General features: G+C 44.3%; 1 protein-coding gene across 4 annotated transcripts in view; it reads left to right on the forward strand.

Moving 5' to 3' along the window:
• LOC145341139 (neprilysin-like) overlaps positions 1 to 21,015 on the forward strand; it is a 216,495-nt gene that overhangs the window by 148,138 nt on the left and 47,342 nt on the right. For all 4 annotated transcript variants that reach the window (XM_080186028.1, XM_080186027.1, XM_080186029.1 and 1 more), the window contains exons 10-13: positions 1,605 to 1,706; positions 8,655 to 8,791; positions 11,739 to 11,832; positions 12,972 to 13,100. In XM_080186028.1, the coding sequence (XP_080042154.1) occupies positions 1,605 to 1,706; positions 8,655 to 8,791; positions 11,739 to 11,832; positions 12,972 to 13,100 (462 nt within the window). The remainder of the gene's footprint in view (positions 1 to 1,604; positions 1,707 to 8,654; positions 8,792 to 11,738; positions 11,833 to 12,971; positions 13,101 to 21,015) is intronic.

Below are 21,015 nucleotides of genomic sequence, written 5' to 3' on the forward strand. Positions count from 1 at the left end.
GCCTCACAGCTCCAGGGACCTGGGTTCGCGTTCCCAGCTTGGGTCACTGTTTCTGCGGAGTTTGCACATTCTTCCCGTGTCTGTGTGTGTTTTCTCCGGGTGCTCCGGTTTCCTCCCACAGTCCGAAGATGTGCAGGTTAGGTTGATTGGCCGTGCTAAATTGCCTTTTAATGTCAGGGGATTAACAGGGTAATGGGATTAGGGCCTGGGTGAGATTGTTGTTGATACAGCCTCGATGGGCCAAGTGGCCTCCTTCTGCACAGTAGGGATTCTGTCACTTGCAAAAATCTTGCCACTTAATTCTGCCTTCAGCTGGCTTTCCCAATACCTGCTCCTTGTCATTCCACCCTTTGAAAAATGCCACCCAGGAGCTTGGTGTCTTTTTTGGTTTTGTTCTGCCTCCCCAGTAAGTCAAAACAGCCTGTGAAAGATTTGGTGTTGTACTGACATTGCAAACACAAATCTTGCATTTGTATAGCGCCCTCCATATCCACAGAGTGCCCCACAGTTCTTCACAAAGAAATACTCTCTAGTTGTAGCCTCTGTTGTAATGTGGGAAACGGCGAAGCCAATTTGCACACAGGAAGGCCCCACAAACAGCAAAGGTGATAATGAGCAGGTCATCTGTTTAAGTGATGTTGCTTGGGTGATACAGATCAAAGGGGAGATTACCCCCCCCCCACTTCCACCCCACTGCTCCTTGAAATAGTGCCATGGGATCTTGCCTCTACCTAGACGGTAGGTTCAACCTTGATTTAATGTTGAAACACAGCACCATTGACAATGCAGAATTCCCGCAGCGCAGCACAGGGTCAGATAATGAGTTTGAGACTCTGGAGCGGAGCTTGAACCCACAAACCCAGAGGGTGGTAAGTGTGTGGAATTCACTACCGCAGGAAGCAATTGAGGCCAAAACATTGTCTGATTTCCAGAAGAAATTAGATATAGCTCTTGGGACTAAAGGGATAGAGGGATGTAGGGGGGATGGGGGGACAAGGGGGAATCAGGATATTGAGATAAAGAGATTCTTTCTGCTTAGAAAGGAAGACAGAACTAGAGGGCACAGACTCAAAATAAGGGGGGAGGCAGTTTAGAATGGAGTTGAGGAGGAACTTCTTCATTCAAAGGGTGGTGAATCTCTGGAATGCTCTGCCTATTGAAGTGGTGGAGGCTACCTCGTTGAATATATTTAAGTCACGGGTGGATAGATTTCTGATAGACAAGGGAATTAAGGGTTATGGGGAGAAAGCGGGAAAGTGGAACTGATCCACTTCAGATCAGCCATGATCTTATTGAATGGCGGGGCAGGCTCGAAGGGCTAGATGGCATACTCCTGCTCCTATTTCTTATGTTCTTATGAATTTGATGATCGATATAATCAAAATGAATGGCGGAGCAGGCTCGAAAGGCCAAATGGCCTACTTCAGCTTCTAATTTCCATGTTTCTAACCTCTGGTTTGGAGGGACACAACATGACGCTGGATAACACGCAGTTTTGATCAATTAGCTATCAGTGAAAACGAGAATTATACTCCAAGACTATCGATATACTTGAAACGAGATAGAAAGGAATGCTCATACCTAAATATTTTTTTATTTGACAGGCAACAACCAAAGCTGAAGACAGAAATGATCCGAACAAACTCTACAACAAAATGACGTTATCCAACGTATCCAGTAACTTCCCTCTCACAATCAGTTCAAAGGTAGGACGGTGTTCTGAATGAAATTGTGTGTCTTGTCAAAGTCATGGATGGCAGTGGATAGGGAATGCAAACTATTCTTAAGTGTCAGTGCCAAGTGGTGCTATCGTGTTGCACTAGGCTAACATTCTGGTGCATCAGATACATTTCCTTCAGAATATAATATCTTGAGTTCCAGCGTGAGAGCAAAGTGAGACGTGACGCATGGTAAGTTAAGCACAGTTAATCTTTAAACCTCTGGTTACTAAACCTCTCCAATACTGAGGACTTTTCTCCTGTTATGTCTGGGTCTGTTATAGACTGATTGATAGAGATTGATTCGTCCAATCACATTGCATCGTGCAACTGCCAGGAGGGTAAAAGGTGAACGAGCTGCAGTTTATTTTTTTGGCAACTCTCATTTCCCATTTCCTCTAGCAGGGTTGTCCATCAGGAAAGCTAATTGGGTGGCACGGTGGTTAGCACTGCTGCCTCACAGTGCCAGGGACCTGGGTTCGATTCCCGGCTTGATCCACTTCAGATCAGCCATCATCTTATTGGATGGCGGGGCAGGCTCGAAGGGCTAGATGGCCTACTCCTGCTCCTATTTCTTATGTTCTTATGAATTTGATGACCGGTATAATCAAAATGAATGTCGGAGCAGGCTCGAAGGGCCAAATGGCCTTCTTCAGCTTCTAATTTCCATGTTTCTAACCTCTGGTTTGGAGAGACACAACATGACGCTGGATAACATGCATTGTCTGTGTGAAGTTTGCACATTCTCCCCATGTCTGTGTGGGTGTACTCCGGTTTCCTCCCACAGTCCAAAGATGTGCAGGTTAGATTCATTGGACATGCTAAATTAACCCTTAGTGTCCTGGGATGTGATAGGTTAGAGGGATTAGCAGGGTAGCTAAGTGGGGAAAAGACCTGGGTGAGGCTGTTGTCGGTGCAGACTCGATGGGCTGAATAGCCTCCTTCTACACAGTAGGGATTCTATAATTAAAGCCCAGCAGTGAATCATTACAGTGAATCTTTAAAATATGGGTTTCTTTCCCTGTTGAAACAGGATGTTTCAAATGCAGGCATTGATGAAATAACCATGCATTTGTTCTTAATTGATGTTTTGTAACATTAAGAAGTGCCTAAGCACTCCCAGTTCAAACATGCTATTGGATAAGTCCAGCATTTATAACTGTATGCACAGTTCACTAACTTTCTGGTCTTGTCTCATTGAGTAATCTGTCAAGCTCTTTCTCAATCAAGTTCGTGTCACGGTACTTTTTTAATTCATTTATGGGACATTGGTGTTGTTGGCTGGGCCAGCATTTATTGCCCATCCCTCGTTGCTCGAGGGCAGTTGAGAGTCAACCACATTGCAGTGGCTCTGGAGTCACACATTGGCCAGACTGGGTAAGGACAGCAGATTTCCTTCCCTGAAGAACATTAGCGAACTAGATGTGATTTTTCGACAATTGACAATGATTCTTAATTCCAGATACATTGCTGGCTGGTCAGCATTTATTGCCCATCCCTTGTTGCCCTTGTCCAGAGGGCAGTTGTGAGTCAACCACATTTCTGTGCTCTGGTGTCACAAGTAGGCTAGATTGGGTAAGGATGGCAGATTTCCTTCCCAAAAGGACATTAGTGAACCAGGTGGGTTTTTCTGACAATCGACAATGGTTTCATGGTCACCAGTAGATTCATAATTCCAGATATGTTTTATTGAATCCAAAATTTATCTGCTGTGGCAGGATTCGAACCCAGGTCCCCAGAGCATTAGCTGGATTAATAGTCTAGTGATAATAACACTAGGCCATCGCTTCCCCTCATAGTGCCAGATTTAAACCGTTCACATTCATTTCTGTTGGGATCTTTATGGAGCAACAAGAGTGTTTGAAAGGAAGTAGTTTCAGATGGTTTTAAAAGTTCAGTAAGCTACACTGCTGTACAGTGGGCTAGGTATCTTGGCCTGCTAGTGACCTCCTAGCTTGCAGCTGCAGCAGCCATGCTGGGGAGAGGGATGGAGGGTATCATAGAACCCTACAGTGCAGAAAGAGGCCCTTCGGCCCATCGAGTCTGCACCGAACACAATCCTACCAAGGCCCTACCCCCATATCCCTACATGTTATACCCACTAATCCCTCTAACCTAGGCATCCCTAGATACTAAGGGGCAATTTCTTAGCATGGCCAATCAACCTAATGTGCACATCTTTGGGAGGAAACCCACACAGACACGAGGAGAATGTGCAAACTCCACACAGACAGTGACCCGAGCCAGGAATCGAACCCAGGACCCTGGAGCTGTGAAGCAGCAGTGCTAACCACTGTGCTACTGTGCCGCCCAAGTGGCTATTGTCAGAGGATGCAGTCGCTTGAAACCACTAAGTGTCCTTCAGGGAAGGAAATCTGCTGTCCTTACCCAGTCTGGCCAACATGTGACTCCAGAGCCACAGCAATCTGGTTGATTCTTAACTGTCCTCCTGCAACTAGGGATGGGCAATAAATGCTGGCCAGCCAGCGACATCCATGTTCCACAAATGAATAAAAAGAGTACTACAGAACGAACCTGGTTGGCTTTAATCTGATTACAACACCACCAGCCTCTTTAGAATAGCTTCATCTGTCAGCCAGTTCCCCATTTCAAACCCTGCTGATTCTCACTCCACTGCCAAATTCATTCCCAGCAGCTTCTGAACCTAAAATTTACTGTTGGCCATTTTAATGGATGAACGTTTAAAGAGTTGACATAATGGCTGGAATTTTACTGCCACAGCTGCCCTGGAATCGGGCAGTACAGACTTCTCCATTGGCCTCGGACAGGATTTTTTCAGCCTTACCTGAGCAAGGTGATAAATTCTCTCTGCGCCCTGCGATTGCAGGCAATGAACATTTTGTTTTAAATAAACTAGTATGGGAAATTTTACATTTTTAGAGCTTAAAGGAACAGCATGGTGGCACAGTGGTCAGCACTGCTGCCTCATAGTGCCAGGGACCCGGGTTTAATCCCCAGCTTGGGTCTGTGCAGAGTCCGCACATTCTCCCCGTGTCTGCACGAGTTTCCTCCGAGTGCTCCAGTTTCCTCCTACAGTCTGAAAGACATGCTGGTTAGTGCATTGGCCATGCTAAAGTCTCCCTCAGTGTACCCGAACAGGCGCCGGAGTGTGGCAACTAGGGGATTTTCACAGTAACTTCATCGCAATAAGCCTACTTGTGACACTAATAAATGAACTTTTAACTTTAAACATCGAATCTGCATCGACTCCCTGACAGGGCATCTTAGCCAGGCCCTCTCCCTGCCCTACCCCCATAATCCCACACATTTATCTTGCTAATTCCACTAATCTAACACATCTTTGGACACAAAGGGGCAATTAAGCGTGGCCAGTCTATCTAACCCGCACATCTTTGGACTGCGGGAGGAAACCGGAGCACCCGGAGGAAACCCATACAGACACGGGGAGAACGTGCAAACTCCGCACAGACAGTGACCCGAGCCGGGAACTGAACCCGGGCCCCTGGCACTGTGAGGCAGCAGTGTTAAGAACTGTGGTACCGTGCTGTCTCAGGGATTTTCCTCTGGGCGGAATGTCCCAGCCGTTCCTGCCGGCAGGATCTTCTGACGATGACCTCCTGATGCAGATTTCCTGGGAGTTCAAATGATGGGAAATCCCATTGATATCAATAGAGTGGAAAATTGGAGTTCCTGTCAATCCTGTCACAATTGCCCAAGGTTGGATAATATGAAAATTGCCTCTAAAATGTCTGTCTTTTTAAAAGAGATGATGAAGGAATGTTTTGTGAACATATAAAAGTTCATTGGCCTATGAAGAGAGACTAAATAGACTGGGTCTGTACTCTTTGGAGTTTAGAAGGATGAGGGGGGATCTTATAGAGACGTATAAGATAATGAGGGGGATGGATAGGGTAGAGCTAGAGAGATTCTTCCCGCTTAGAAAGGATAGCAGGACTAGAGGGCACAGCCTCAAGATAAGGGGGGGGACAGTTTAGATCAGAGTTGAGGAGGAACTTCTTCACTCAAAGGGTGGTGAATCTGTGGAATTCTCTGCCCGTTGAAGTGGTGGAGGCCACCTCACTAAATATATTTAAGTCACAGGTGGATAGGTTTCAGATAGACAAGGGAATTAAGGGTTATGGGGAGAGAGCGGGAAAGTGGAACTGATCCACTTCAGATCAGCCATGATCTTATTGAATGGCGGGGCAGGCTCGAAGGGCTAGATGGCCTACTCCTGCTCCTATTTCTTATGTTCTTATGTTCTTATATTGGGTTAGTGAGCTAACATTACTGCGATTAATTCCAAGGCTAAATTATACTAAGGAAGTTGAAAAGTTGACCAGATACATTGGTCAAAGTGGTGCAAAGTGGAGCTAATCAGCACAGGCTGGAATGGTGTCTTGTGGTTTGCACATCTTTAAAATTTATAACTCACTTTAAATCTTGCAACAATTAAGAATTACTTTCAATAGTTCAGGACTGAAAAGTGTATAAAATAGATCAATTCATGGGATTTTCCTGGGGTATCCCAGTAAATAATTGAAACTGTGTCTGTTAATTAATTATCTCCTATCTTTCAGCTATGTGAGCACAGGAGCATTAAAGTCCAACAGGTTTATTTGGTATCAGAGCACTGCTGCTTCATCAGGTCACCGGATAATCCACTCACTTGACGAAGGAGCTTATGATACCAGACAAATCTGTTGGATTTTAACCTAGTGTCGTGAGACTTCTTTCCGTGCCCACCCCAGTCCAACGCCAGCATCTCCACATGGGAACAGGAGTAGCTCTCTTACCCCCTCGAGCCTGTTTTATTTTTCTGAGTTTGTTCATCAGATATGTTGCTGGAAAGTCAGCGTTCATTGCCCACCCCAAATTGCCCGATAAGAAGATGGCAATAAGCTATAAGCAATAGTCTGTGTAGTGTAGGAACACTGACGGTTTTCTAAGGGAGGACGAACTAGCAGCAGTGAACGAATGGCAATCCAGTTACCAAGCTGGAGTGGTGTGTGACTTGGTGGTAGGTGGTGCCTTTCCCATGTGTCTGCAGCTGTTATCCTTCGAGGAATTCAGTGCTCTTGGAGCTGCCCCCAGTCAACGAGACCATTAATGATCTGCAACCAAGCCCTGTATACCTGCCATTGTCCCCGATCCAATAATAGCTTTGAATAATAAAAATCCAGCAGTGTCAGATTTAAAACTTGCATTTGGCCCATCATCGATTGCTGTTTATACAACCGAGTAACAAAACTTCTGCACAATCTGTGTCTAGATATGTTTGCTAAATTCACTTCTGAAAGGCCTGACCCTCATTTGCCATCATGATCCTTGACTCCACCGCTAGTACAGAAGAACATGAAGACTAGGGGGCGGCACAGCTGCCTTACCGCACCAGGGACCTGGGTTCAATTCCCGGCTTGGGTCACTGTCTGTGTAGAGTTTGCACATTCTCTCCATGTCTGCGTGAGTTTCCTCCGGCTGCTCCGGTTTCCTCCCACAGTATGAAAGACACGCTGGTTAGGTGCATTGACCAGAACAGGTGCCGGAGTGTGGCAACTAGGGGAATTCCACAGTATCTTCATTGCAGTGTTAATGTAAGCCTACTTGTGATTAATAAATAAACATTAGGAGCAGTAGTAGGCCATCTGGCCCCTCATGGCTGATCTTTTCATGGACTCAGCTCCACTTACCTGCTGACACATCATAACCCTAAATTCATTTACTGTTCAAAAATATAAATGATTTGGAGGAAAATGTAACTGGTTTGATTAATAAGTTTGTGGACGATACAAAGATTGTTGGATTTGTGAATAGCAATGAGGACCATCAGAGAATACAGCAGGACATAGATGAGTTTGAGACTTGGGTGGAGAGTTGGCAGATGGAGTTTAATCCGGACAAATGTGAGGTAGTGCATTTTGGAAGGTCTAATACAGATAGGAATAATACAGTAAATGGCAGGACCCTGAAGAGTGTTGATAGGCAAAGGGATCTGGGTGTACGGGTACATAGGTCACTGAAAGTGGCAAGGCAGGCGGAGAAGGTAGTCAAGAAGGCATACGGCATGCTTGCCTTCATCGGCCGGGGCATTGAGTTTAAAAATTGGCAAGTCATGTTGCAGCTTTATAGAACCTTAGTTAGGCTGCGCTTGGAATATAATGTTCAATTCTGGTCACCACACTACCAGAAGGATGTGAAGGCTTTGGAGAGGGTACAGAAAAGAGTTACCAGGATGTTGCCTGGTATGGAGGGCATTAGCTATGAGGAGAGATTGGAGAAACTTGGTTTGTTCTCACTGGAACAAGGGAGGTTGAGGGGCGACCTGATAGAAGTCTGCAAGATTATGAAAGGCATGGACAGAGTGGATAGTCAAAACCTTTTTCCCAGGGTGGAAGAGTCAATTACTAGGGGGCAGAGGTTTAAGGTGTGAGGGGTAATGTTTAAAAGAGATGCACAAGGCAGATTTTTTACACAGAGAGTAGTGGGCGACTTGAACCCATTGCCCGAGGAGATAGTGGAAACAGATACGATAGCGACTTTTAAATGGCCTCTTAAGAAATACATGAATAGGATGGAAATAGAGGGATACGGTCCACAGAAGGGTAGGGGGCTTTAGTTCAGTCGGGCAGCATGGTCAGTGTGCAGGCTGGGAGGGCCAAAGGTCCTGTTCCTATGCTGTAGTTTTCTTTGTTCTTTGTTCCGACAGCCCTGGGTGAACAGGTTGGGTTTTAACAACAAGTTGTGAGTCTGATGGTCACTTCTATGTTTGACTAGAATGTTTTCTTTCTTCATTTGTTTTCACTTAGTTGGCAGGCAGGTCTTTCCTTAAAGAGAAAATAAAATTGTGAGTGCAAAGGTCTATTAAGTCTGTGTCGGTGAAAGCGTGCAATTTTAATTTTTATGATGATTTATGCAGATCGAATTATGTATTCAATTTGTGTCTTCTTGATACAGTCATTCAGCTGGAAGAACTTCATCAATCAAATCCTCTCCAACGTGCCTCTGTCCGTGACAGATTCTGAACCAATTGTTGTTTATGCACCAGATTATCTTAAGAAACTGGCACCTATTCTCTCCAAATATCGGCCAAGGTATGTATGCAAGGAGTGAGGTATGCTTTGTGTATATGTATGTGTGTGTGTATGTACATACAAACAGAATTTAATACATGCAGCAGGGGTCTTGCCCCCGGCTGAAGGTGGGGGAGCAGGAGAAAGAGCCACATTGCCTCTTTACAGCAAGGCCATCGACAGTAAGTGCCAGTCAGACTTTTGAATGTACTTACCTCACATTAAGTTGTTCTTTCTCTACATCCTTTCTAATTTGATTTATTATTGTCACATATATTAACATACAGTGAAAAGTATTGTTTCTTGCGTGCTATACGGACAAAGCATACCGTTCATAGGGATGGAAACGAGCAAGTGTAGAACGTACTGTTACAGACATAGCTAGGATGAAGAGAAAGATTCAACTTAAAATACATTCAAAAGTCTGACAGATCTTTGTTAGCCAGAAGTGCCACCAGTAATGCATCCACCAAGATCACCCTGGGATCCAGTCCACAGGTAAGTGATGGAGTGCAGAGGGATTGTAGGATGGCGGTTGAGGGGGAAAAGGGGTGAAGGGTGGACAGCAGCAGAAAGGGGAGTGACTCTCAGTAGGACTCCTTTCCTCAGGCCAAGTCCCACGAGGCGCTGCCCCAGAAGATTTTTTTAATTAATCCACGGGATTTTTGGCTGCTGCTGGCAGTTATTCATCCCTAATTGTCCTTGAACTGAGTTCTGCCATTTTAAAGGGCATTTTAAGAATCAACTAATTGATGTGGAGCTGGAGTCACATGTAGGACAGACCAGGTAAGGGTTTTTAAAACAGTTGACGAAAGGTTTCATGGTCATCAGTGGATTCCAAATTTTTTTTTAAATTCCACCTTCTGCAGGAATTCGAACCTGGGTCCCCAGAACATTAACTGATTTGATTTTTTTTTAAATTTGATTTATTATTGTCACATATATTAACATACAGTGAAAAGTATTGTTTCTTGCGCGCTATACAGACAGAACATACCATTCATAGAGATGGAAACGAGCAAGTGTAGAATGTAGTGTTACAGACATAGCTAGGATGTAGAGAAAGATTCAACTTAATGCAAGGTAAGTACATTCAAAAGTCTGACAGCAGCAGGGAAGAAGCTGTTCTTGAGTTGGTTGATACGTGACCTTTGGTTTCTAGATTAATTGTCTTACAATAATACCACCAGGCCATTGCCTCCCTGGGCATTAATTGTCCACTTAATGTCTTCAATTGGTGACTTGTCTGACCATGAGTCTTTCTGCCATGGACTGAATTGAGGCAGAAGCAAGAAGGTAGCAGGGTCCCCACCCATATAGCCAAACTCCCTAGGTGGGAGGACATTAACTTATAACATAACAGCACAGTAGCACAGTGGTTAGCACTGCTGCTTCACAGCTTCAGGGATCTGGGTTCGATTCCCAGCTCGGGTCACTGTCTGTGTGGAGTTTGCACATTCTCTTCGTGTCTGTGTGGGTTTCCTCTGGGTGCTCCAGTTTCCTCCCACATGCCAAATGGGTGCGGGTTAGGTTGATTGGCCATGCTAAAATTGCCCCTTAGTATACTAGGATGCTTAGGTTAGAGGGATTAGCGGGTAAAATATGTAGATATATGGGGCTAGGGCTTGAGTGGGATTGTGGTCGGTGCAGACTTGATGGGCCGAAGGGCCTCTTTCTGCACTGCAGGGTTCTATGAATGTATGATCTATGAATAACCCTTCTCAAAATATGTAGCACTTTAGCTTAATTAGTGTCACCAGTAGGCTTACATTCAATGTGAAAATCCCCTAGTCGCCACACTCCGGAGCCTGTTCGGGTACGCTGAGGGAGAATTTGGCACGGCTAGTGAGCCTAACCAACACATCTTTTGGACTGTGGGAGAAAACCGGAGCAGGAAACTCACGCAGACACGGGGAGAACATGTAGAGATCTCATTGAGACGTATAAGATGATGAATGGGATGGATAGGATAGAGGTGGAGAGACTCTTCCCACTCAAAAAAGACAGTAGGACTAGGGGGCACAGACTCAAGATAAAGGGGAGGCGGTTTAGAACGGAGTTGAGGAGGAACTTCTTCACTCAAAGGGTGGTGAATCTCTGGAATTCTCTGCCCGTTGAAGTGGTGGAGGCTGCCTCGCTAAATATTTTTAAGAAGCGGGTTGATGGGTTCTTGATAAGAGAGGGGATTAAGGGTTATGGGGAGAGGGCGGGAAAGTGGGACTGAGCCACGACAGATCAGCCATGATCTTATTGAATGGCGGGGCAGGCTCGAAGGGCTAGATGGCCTACTCCTGCTCCTATTTCTTATTTCTTATGTTCTTAGACAGTGACCCAACTGGGAATCAGATCCGGGTCCCTGGCACTGTGAGGCAGCAGTGTCAATCACTGTGCCATCCACTTGGAGAACTGCTATTAGCCTCCGGAATACCTAGCTAATCAGTGAACAAAAGTGACTATTAATTGCTACGGCAACGACTTGGATATACATAAATAAAGCCTTTAAAGTCATAAAAAGATCCAAGGTTCTTCACAGGGTGGAACGGGGTGAGGTGCTGATATGACAAGAATGGGCTTCAATCCAAAGAAAGATATATTTAGCACAGGCGAAGTGGGGGATTTTAAAATGAGAAAGAGCTGGAGAGGCTGAGAAGTTCTGAGAGGGGACCGGTGGGCACTGATGACCAAAGGCACAACCACTAAAACTGAATGGAAGAGAGATGCCCAAAGTGAGCAGAGACAGAGGGTTTGTGGGACTTGATAAGAATTCCCATCAGAAAATGTCACACTTGGATGTCACTGAAGGGCAGGATACTATTTTGATAGTTATTTGTAATGTCTTACCCACTGCAATAGCACAGATTACATGTAACCTGAGCTCACACTTGGAGAATAGACACTTGAGTGAGATGTTGAAAGCCTGTCCTGCCAGCACCTGCTTCATAACACAATTTGCTTATGTGACCTGCAGAGATATTCAAAACTACATCATGTGGAGGCAAGTGATGGATCTAGTGGGTAGCCTGAGTTCTGCCTACAAGGAGACAAGGAAAGCATTTCGTAAGGTGAGATGTATTTATCTTTCAAATACTCTCAAGCTGTTCACCTATTTAGCTGCAAGTATGTGCATGATGGTGATAGCATTAGGTGAGAGACACCACATACTCAGTCCATGTCACATCTAGTGGTCAGAGTCTGAAACTACAACATAATAATTGACATTGCAATACTGAATGGGAATTCCTGACATAAAACTCCCTGTTTCATTGCCCAGGGCAATGCCTTGACCACTCAGAATTGACCTGCCCAATATGAATTGAAACAAATCTTGTCAGTTAACTGTTCCATGCTGCATTGTCTATGATAACACATCCACCAATCAGTGTCCACTTGCATAACAATCAGCATTCTCTTCTCATGTAATATGAAAAGGTTATTCCTGGTTATCTTTAGTAATTTTTTGAGAGCTATCCCAGTGAGTGCAAAACAAAAAAAGTTCACAGCATGTTTCTTTTCCAGCAATAGTCAGCGTTGCTAATTCACTAGCTCTCCTTTTATGCTTTGAAAGAAAAATCTACCCAAACGAGTTTTAAATTGAAAGCTACACTGAATGCATTTCCAGGACACTAATGTTCTCTGAAAAAGGTGATTAAAATCCCACCTCTTGGCTGTAGTATTTGCTTCTAATTTGATTCACCTGGGTCTCTCATAGAATGCTACAGAGCAGAAGGAGGCCATTCAGCCCATCGAGTCTGCACCGCCTATAATCCCACTTAGGTCCTATCCCCATAACCCATGCATTTATAAGAACATAAGAACATAAGAAATAGGAGCAGGAGTAGGCCATCTAGCCCTTCGAGCCTGCCCCGCGTTCCTCTGACACTCAGGGAACAATTTAGCATGGCCATATCTACCTAACCCGCACATCTTTGGACACTGGGAGGAAACCGGAGCGCCCGGAGAAAACCCACACAGACACAGGAGGAGTGTACAAACTCCACACAAGCAGTGACGCAGGCTGGGAATTGAACATGGGTGCCCGGCACTGTGAGGCAGCAGTGCTAACCACTGTATTATCCTGCCGCCACCCCCCCCCTCCCCCCACTTACGCAGAGCTGGCAGCAATTTTGTTCCAGTCAATACCAGCCAATCAGCTTTTTAAATGTGAATCTTTTAGCTCATTTCTTTTGTTGGTTTGTGGCAGGCCCTTTATGGTACAACATCTGAGACTGCAGTTTGGAGAAAGTGTGCAAACTATGTCAATAATAATATGGATAAAGCTGTCGGACGTCTGTACGTGGATGATGCTTTTGCTGGAGAGAGCAAACAAAAGGTAAGTTCATCATTTAGAACACTTCTAAGGAGATACTTATAACAATTTTTTGCTATGCTTATACAAAGTTGAGGGATTTATTACTGGGAGATGAAACAGCTTCCAACTCTAAGAATAGTTAAGAACAGTAGGTTTATACTAACTCCAGGAGTTGGCTGTAAAAGAACAGTGCTTTATTGCACAAAATAAAGTAAAGCAAAAACCATAAGCCTGTAGTGAACAGACAGGTCCCAACCAGGGCAATACAATAATGGACCACTCGGGGGCCTGCTTTATACAGAGCTCGGTCGACAAGTTCCACCTGGTGAATTAGTTACCCACCACCAGGGAGCTTGTATTCGATGGGTCCTACAGGATAGTCAATCAGTGGTTTCCCCCATGCAAGTCTGGAGGGTTAGCACAAAGCTGGTATTAAGCAAATGCAAATGTTTACGATCCTGAACTTGTTGTCAAATCATTGAAAGATATCATTGAAGAGTTATGTGCAAGCATCCCTAGTGTGGGGGCTTTTAATGGACTCTTGTTACTATCCTAGTGTGCTGGGAAACAGGGTCTACAAGACAACGTCAATGCCCTTTAGGCCAAAGAAGAGACCCATTATATGTTAATTATTTAACTTAATTTGCATGTGTCCCTCTAAATATAGGCAGCTACATTTTCAACCATCAGTTACACAAATTGTAAGAAAGGACTTGCATTTCTATAGTGCCTTTAATAACGTCAGCTTAGACAGATCTTTGATGGGCAAGTGAGCTAAGGGTTATGGCGAGCAGGCAAGAAAGTTAAGGCCACAGTCAGAATAGACATGAATTTACTAAAGAGTGGAGCGGGATTGAGGGGCTGAATGGCCCCCGTTCCTATTTCTTACCATCTTAGGACATTGGACTAGGGTAGGCACAGTAAGTAGTCTCACAACACCAGGTTGAAGTCCAACAGGCTTTCGGAGCACCGCTCCTTTATCAGGCACTCACCTGTTGAAGGAGCTGTACTCCAAAAGCTCGTACTACCAAATGAACCTGTTGGACTTTAACCTGGTGTTGTGAGACTGCTTACTGTGCCCATGACCACACACATTTACCCTGCTAATCCCCCTGATACTAAGGGTCAATTTACCATGACTAATCAACCTAACCCGCACATCTTTGGATAAATATTGGCCAGGGCACCAGAGAGAATACCTGAAAATACCTTAAAATAGTGCCCCATTCACCTAAAAATGCAGATACTGGCACAATTTAATTTGTACACCTGAAAGGAAGCATCTCCAATAATGTAGCATTCTCTCTGTATTGCATTGAAATGTCAGCCTGGCCTCTGGTCCTCAGGTCTTTTTGGCCTGGAACTTGAACCCAGAGCCTCATGACCAATGGGAAAGGATTACGCACTGAGCCATGAGTGTGATTGGGCAGCACAGTGGCACAGTGTTTAGCACTAATGCCTCACAGTGCCAGGGACTCAGGTTCAATTCTGACCTCAGGTCACTCTCTACGTGGAGTTTGCACATTCCCTTTGTATCTGCGTGGGTTTCCTTCAGAGCTCCAGTTTCCTCCCACTGTCCAAAGATGTGTGGGTTAGGTTGATTAGCCATGGTAAATTGACCCTTAGTATCAGGGGGATTAGCGAGGTAATGTGTGCGGTAATGGACACAGTAAGTAGTCCCACAACTAATGCAGGTGAGTGCCTGATGAAGGAGTGGTGTTCCGAACCTCATGCTATCAAATAAACCTGTTGGACTTTAACCTGGTGTTATAAGACTACTTACTGTGCCTATCCCAGTCCAACGCCAGCAACTCTACATTGTGGTAATCATTGATATTGCATTGGGACAGGGCCTGGGTGGGATTGTAGTCAGTGCAGGCTCTATGGGCTGAATGGCCTCCTTCTGTACTGTAGGGATTCTATGATTCTAAGTCACAATAAAGCTCCGTTGAGACGTGCCATCATAGAAAACCGCCCTCTACTGGAACAGTATGAAATCTACAGGGAGCAATGGAATAGTTGCCTTTGTTTCATACTTCTTTGAAGAGCTGGTCAGGTTAAAAAAAGTAAATAAATTGAGGAGCTTTAGCAAAAATGTAAGTAAAGCAAACACGCAGGCTGGGGTTCTCCAGCCTTTCACGCCCCGATTGCCAGTGAGGACGGGGAATTTGGCACTCAGCCAAATCCATTCATGGCAACGGCACCAGAGACTTGTGCTGGCATGAACAGGACGGAGAATTCTGGCCGTAGGGTTACACGGCTATTGAAGGGCCATTGAGTGGTGATATTTCAAGAGCTATATAATATACACTTAACGAATCACTGCTCCTTTCAAACCTGACCTTTTCGTACTTCTAATTAACTGACTACAAAGCTTATTGTTACAGTGCAGGAATGAAAGCGTAATTGAACTGAAGACAAAAGATGGTTTTACAGGCACCGTACTGTCTGTGAAATGCTAAACTAAAAACAGCCCTTTGGGCAAATATGTATTTTTCAATCACCTCGTGGGCATTTAAAAGAACAAAAACTGCAACTGGCAAATTGATAATCAATGGGATCTTCTTAATAGGCCATATAGTTAGTTAAAGCTTAACTATATTTTAACTAAAATATTTGTCCGTCAGTATACAGAGACATGGCATCAACAAAACACTTTGATCAGAGTACACTAAGGTCCAAAATGTAATGCTCGTCAGATTAAACAGTCTGCCAGTCACACAATTTTTCAAATAAATGTTCTCCAAGTTATTTGTCTACTGATGTTTTGCCCTTTTAAACTAAAGCAACTCTTTAAATCCAATATTTTTGAACATATCTTATCTTGAAACTTGAGAGATTGGATAGCCTTGGGTTGTTTTCTTTAGAACAGAGAACACAAGGGGGAGGGGAGACGTGATTGAGGTGTAAAAGATTATGCGGGGTAGGGGCAGGGGGAATAAGAAGCAGCTGTTCCCCTTGGTTGAGGGGTCAATCATGAGGGAGCACAGTTATAGGGTGAGGGGGCAACAAATTCAGAGGGAATTTGAGAAAAAACGTTTACGTTCAGGGGGTGGAGGGAGTCTGGAATGCACTGCCTGGGAAGACAGTGGAGACGGGAAACCTCACAACCTTTACAAATACTTGAAATAGCATAACATTCAATGATATGGGACAAGTGCAGGAAAATTGGATTGGCGCAACTTTAGTGATAGAGGTGATAGATGGATAGTGATCTGTCACTAAAAGGCAGAAGGGTCTTTTCTGTGCTGTCGGACTCTATGAGTCTATGAGATGTCAGTTGATTTGGTCTTAACCAATATAGTTAACTGAAGTTCTGAGATTGCATTTCTATTGAGCATATTCGCCCCAGAGGAAGGACAATTCAGATTATGTGATGTGATTCTCAAATTTCTGGTCATTAAAATCAGTGGACTAGATTTGCATAGAGGAATCATAGAATTCCTACAGTGCAGAAGGAGGCCATCCATAAGAACATAAGAAATAGGAGCAGGAGTAGGCCATCTAGCCCTTCGAGCCTGCCCCGCCATTCAATAAGATCATGGCTGATCTGTCGTGGCTCAGTTCCACTTTCCCGCCCTCTCCCCATAACCATCCAGCCCAAAGAGTCTGCACCAATCCTATTCCCATAATCCTCATATTAACCCTGCAAATCCTCCTGACACGAGGGTTAATTTAGCATGGTCAGTCAATCTAACCCGCACATCCTTGGACTGTGGGAGGAAACCGGAGCACCCGGAGGAATCTCACGCAGACACGGGGAGAATGTGCAAACAGACAGTGACCCGAGGCCAGAATTGAACCTGGGTCCCTGGTGTTGAGTGGCAGCAGCGCTAACCCCTGTGCTGCTGCCAAATGCCAATTCGCAAAGAAAGCCAGCATGTGGGTCCATGCTGAAACCAGGATTGAACCAGGGATCTTTAGATCTTCAATCTAACACTCTTCCAGTTGAGTTATTTCAGGTGGCACTTCTGCTCATTTTCCATCTCAACTCCAACCTTTTTGAGTGGATTTGGCGTTGTTGAACATGCAAAGATCTTTTGATAGCATCTTCAGCTTTAGTTTATTAATCGCATACATTATTGTTAAAAGTTAGCATTACCTCCTTTCAGAATCAATAAGATGGAGGCTATACTTTACAGGGTGGCTGTTTATCATGCTATAGCTCAGTTGCTAACATGTTTCCGCTGAGTCAGCATGTTGAGCATTGCAGAAGGTCCAATGACCTGGTGTCTTCCAGATGGGATTTGAAACCAAAGTCCCATCTGGCCTCTCAGTGGAGATGATACACATTTGAAGAAGGCCAGTGGAGTTGTGGAACTATAGGTTTATGGCAGAGACAGAAACCACTCAGCCCATTCATGTCTGTGCAGGTTGAAAAATGAGTCATCCAGCTTCACCCCACTCTCCAGCATTTCGTCCATAACCCCTGCAAGGTGACAGCACTATAGGTGCTAATCCAGACACCTTTGAAATGAATTGAACATTTCTGGCTCCACATTACTCTCTGGGTGATAAAACGTTCCTTCAATCTTCCCTCTAACCTTCCTACAAATCATTTTAAATCAACCTCCCCTCATCAGTGACCTCTCTGTTAAACGGGCCATTTCCCATCTACTCGATCCAGGCCCCTGACAATTTTGTATATTGCAGTCAAATCGTCCCTCAGCATCCTCTGTTCGAAGGAAAACAACCCAATTGATCCAATATTTCCTCACCATTGCAATTAGCCAGTTCCAGCAACTTCCTTCTAAGTTCTGTCTGCACCCTCTCCAATGCAATTACATCCTTTCTGTAATGAGGTGACCAGAACTGCACACAGTACTCAAGTTGTGGCTTAACTAGTGTTTAATATCATAGAAATCATAGAAACCCCACAGTACAGAAAGAGGCCATTCGGCCCATCGAGTCTGCACCGACCACAATCCCACCCCCATATCCTTACATATTTAACCCACTAATCTCTTTAACCTACGCATCTCAGGACACTAAGGCACAATTTTAGCGTGGCCAATCAACCTAACCCGCACATCTTTTTGGATTGTGGGAGGAAACCGGAGCACCCGGAGGAAACCCACGTGGAAACGGGAAGATTGTGCAAACTCCACACAGACAGTGACCCAAGCCAGGAATCGAACCCAGGTCCCTGGAGCTGTGAAGCAGCAGCGCTAACCACTGGGCTACCATGCCGAATATAGTTCCAGCATAACCCCCCTCCTCTTACATTCTATGCCTCACCTAATGAAGTGTAGGATTTCATATGTCTTTAAAATTACCTTATTGACCATCATGCCACATTCAGGGATCTGTGCACATTCACTTCAAGAGCTTAGAGCTTCACTTAGAGTCATAAAGTATAGAGCATGGGAACAAGCCCTTTGGCCCAACTTGTCCATGCCAGCCAGTTTTAACCATTAATTGATTTCATGCTAGCTAGTTTCAATTGCCCGCCTTTGGCCCATATCCCTCTATACCAACCTTACCCATGTAACTGTCAAAATTGTACCTGCCTTGTAGGTACCTGTCATTCCAGACACTCACCACCCTCTGTGTGAAAAAATCGCCCCTCTGAAATCTTCTGTATCTCTCCCATGTCACCTTAAACCTATGCTCTCTAGTTTTAGATTCTCCTACCTTTGGGAAAAGATGTTGACTGTCTACCTTATCTATACCTGTCATTATTTTGTAGACCTCTATATGATCACCCCTAAACCTCCTACGCTCCAGGGAAAAAAGTGCCAGTCTATCCAGCCTCTCCTTATAACTCAAACCATCAAGTCTCGGTAGCATCCCAGTAAATCTTCTTTGCGCTCTTTCTAGTTTAATAACATCCTTTCGATAATAGGCTGACCAGAACTGTGCACAGTATTTCAAGTGTGGCTTTATCAATGTGTGGTATAACCTCAACAAGACTCCTGTATTCAATGTTCTGGCCAATTAAACCAAGCATGCTGAAGCCTTCTTCACTTTGTCCACCTGTGATTCCACTTTCAAGGAGCTATGAACCTGTTCCACCAAGATCACTTTGCTCTATAACTCTCCCCAATGCCCTACCATTAACTGAGTAAGTCCTGCCCTCATTCAACCTACCAACATGCATCATATTTTATTTGTCTATAAATTAAAATCTATCTGCCATTCGTCAGCCCATTGGCCCAATTGATCAAGATCCCATTGTAATCCAAGATTACCTTCTTCACTGTCTACTATGCCACCAATTTTGGTGTCACCTGCAAACTTACTAAAGATGTCTCCTAAATTTTCATCCAAATCATTAATACAAACAACAAACAATAGTGGATCCAGCACCAATCCCTGAGGCACACCACTGGTCACAGCGTCCAGTTTGGAAAACAACTCTCTACAACCACCCTCTGGCTTCTGCCATCAAGCTAATTTTGTGTTCAATTGGCTACCTCACCCTGGATCCCATGAGATTTAACATTATTCAACAACCTATCATGTGGTACCCTGTCAAAGACCTTGGTAAAGTCCATGTATTAAACATCAACTGCACTCTCCACATCTACCTTCAAGGCTACCCCTTCAAAAAACTCAATCAAATTTGTGAGACATGATTTTCACAAAGCAATGTCCCTAATCAGTCCTTGCCTCTCTAAATGTTTGTAGATTCTATCTCTCAGAATACCTTTGAACAACTTACCCACTACAGACATTCGGCTCACCAGCCTGTAGTTCTAGGTTCTTTCCTGCAGCCCTTCTTAAACAATGGCCACATTTGCCACCCTCCATTCTTCAGGCACCTGTTGCTTTCAATGATTCAAATATCTCTGCTAGGGGACCCTCCATTTCCTCCCCGGGCTCCCACAATGTCCTGAGACATACTTCATCTACCTTAATGCACTTTAAGACTTCCAGCACCTCCTTCTCTGTAATATGTACTCTCCTCAAGACATCACTTCCGCTGCACCTCTCAGTACCTTTGGTGTCTTTACTGATGCTTATCTCTTGTTCAACATCACAATAAAACAGGTTACCTGGTTGTTATCATACTGCTATTTGTGGGAGCTTGCTTGCACAAGTTGGCTGTTGTGTTTCCCACGTTGCAACGGTAACTACACATCAGGAGTGTTTCATTGGTTGGAACACTTTGGAATGTGCAGTGGTTATGAAAAATGTTATATAAATGCAAGTCTTTCCCTTTTTATTGTAATTTATTCTTACAACTGGACATGCCTGATTACCAATCTGAGGAACATAGGAACAGGAGTAGGCCATTCAGCCCGTCAGTTACATTCATCTCATTCTTCAGCGATAGGGAAAGAACAGGACTTTTGGTTTCCCAGATTTTGCTGTTTTTTTTCCATTCTGGGTTCCAACCACACCACAGGCTCAAAGTCCTCCAGCATTTTGTAACCTCTCATCATTCCTAATTTTTCCAAATTCACTTCTCTTCTCATGATCAATAGGTGTAAGTCCAATAATGGACCTTTCCACTTTTGATGACCTCATTTTGACAGCCTCATCATTCTCCATGAACTTTCACCTTGCTATGATTGCCTAAATGACCAGAATTTTATGGTGCTGGGCAGGCATGTGCCTAACCTAGGTAAAATCAAGTGAGAAGACATTGATTTGATTTTGATTTGATTTATTGTTGTCACATGTATTAGTATACAATGAAAAGTACTGTTTCTTGCGCCCTATACTGACAGAGCATACCATTCATAGAGAAGGAAAGGATAGAGTGCAGAATGGAGTGTCACAGTCATAGCTGTAGAGAAAAATCAACTTAATGCGATTTAAATACAAAAGTCTGATAGCAGCAGGGAAGAAACTGTTTTTGAGTTGGTTGGTATGTGACCTCAGACTTTTGTATCTTTTTCCCAACGGAAAAAGATGGGAGAGAGAGAATGTCCAGATTACGTGATTATGCTGACTGCTTTTCCGAGGCAGCATGAAGTGTAGACAGAGT

Source organism: Carcharhinus amblyrhynchos, chromosome 3 (genome assembly GCF_965287045.1).
Source record: "Carcharhinus amblyrhynchos chromosome 3, sCarAmb.v2.hapA, whole genome shotgun sequence".
NCBI lineage: Eukaryota > Metazoa > Chordata > Chondrichthyes > Carcharhiniformes > Carcharhinidae > Carcharhinus > Carcharhinus amblyrhynchos.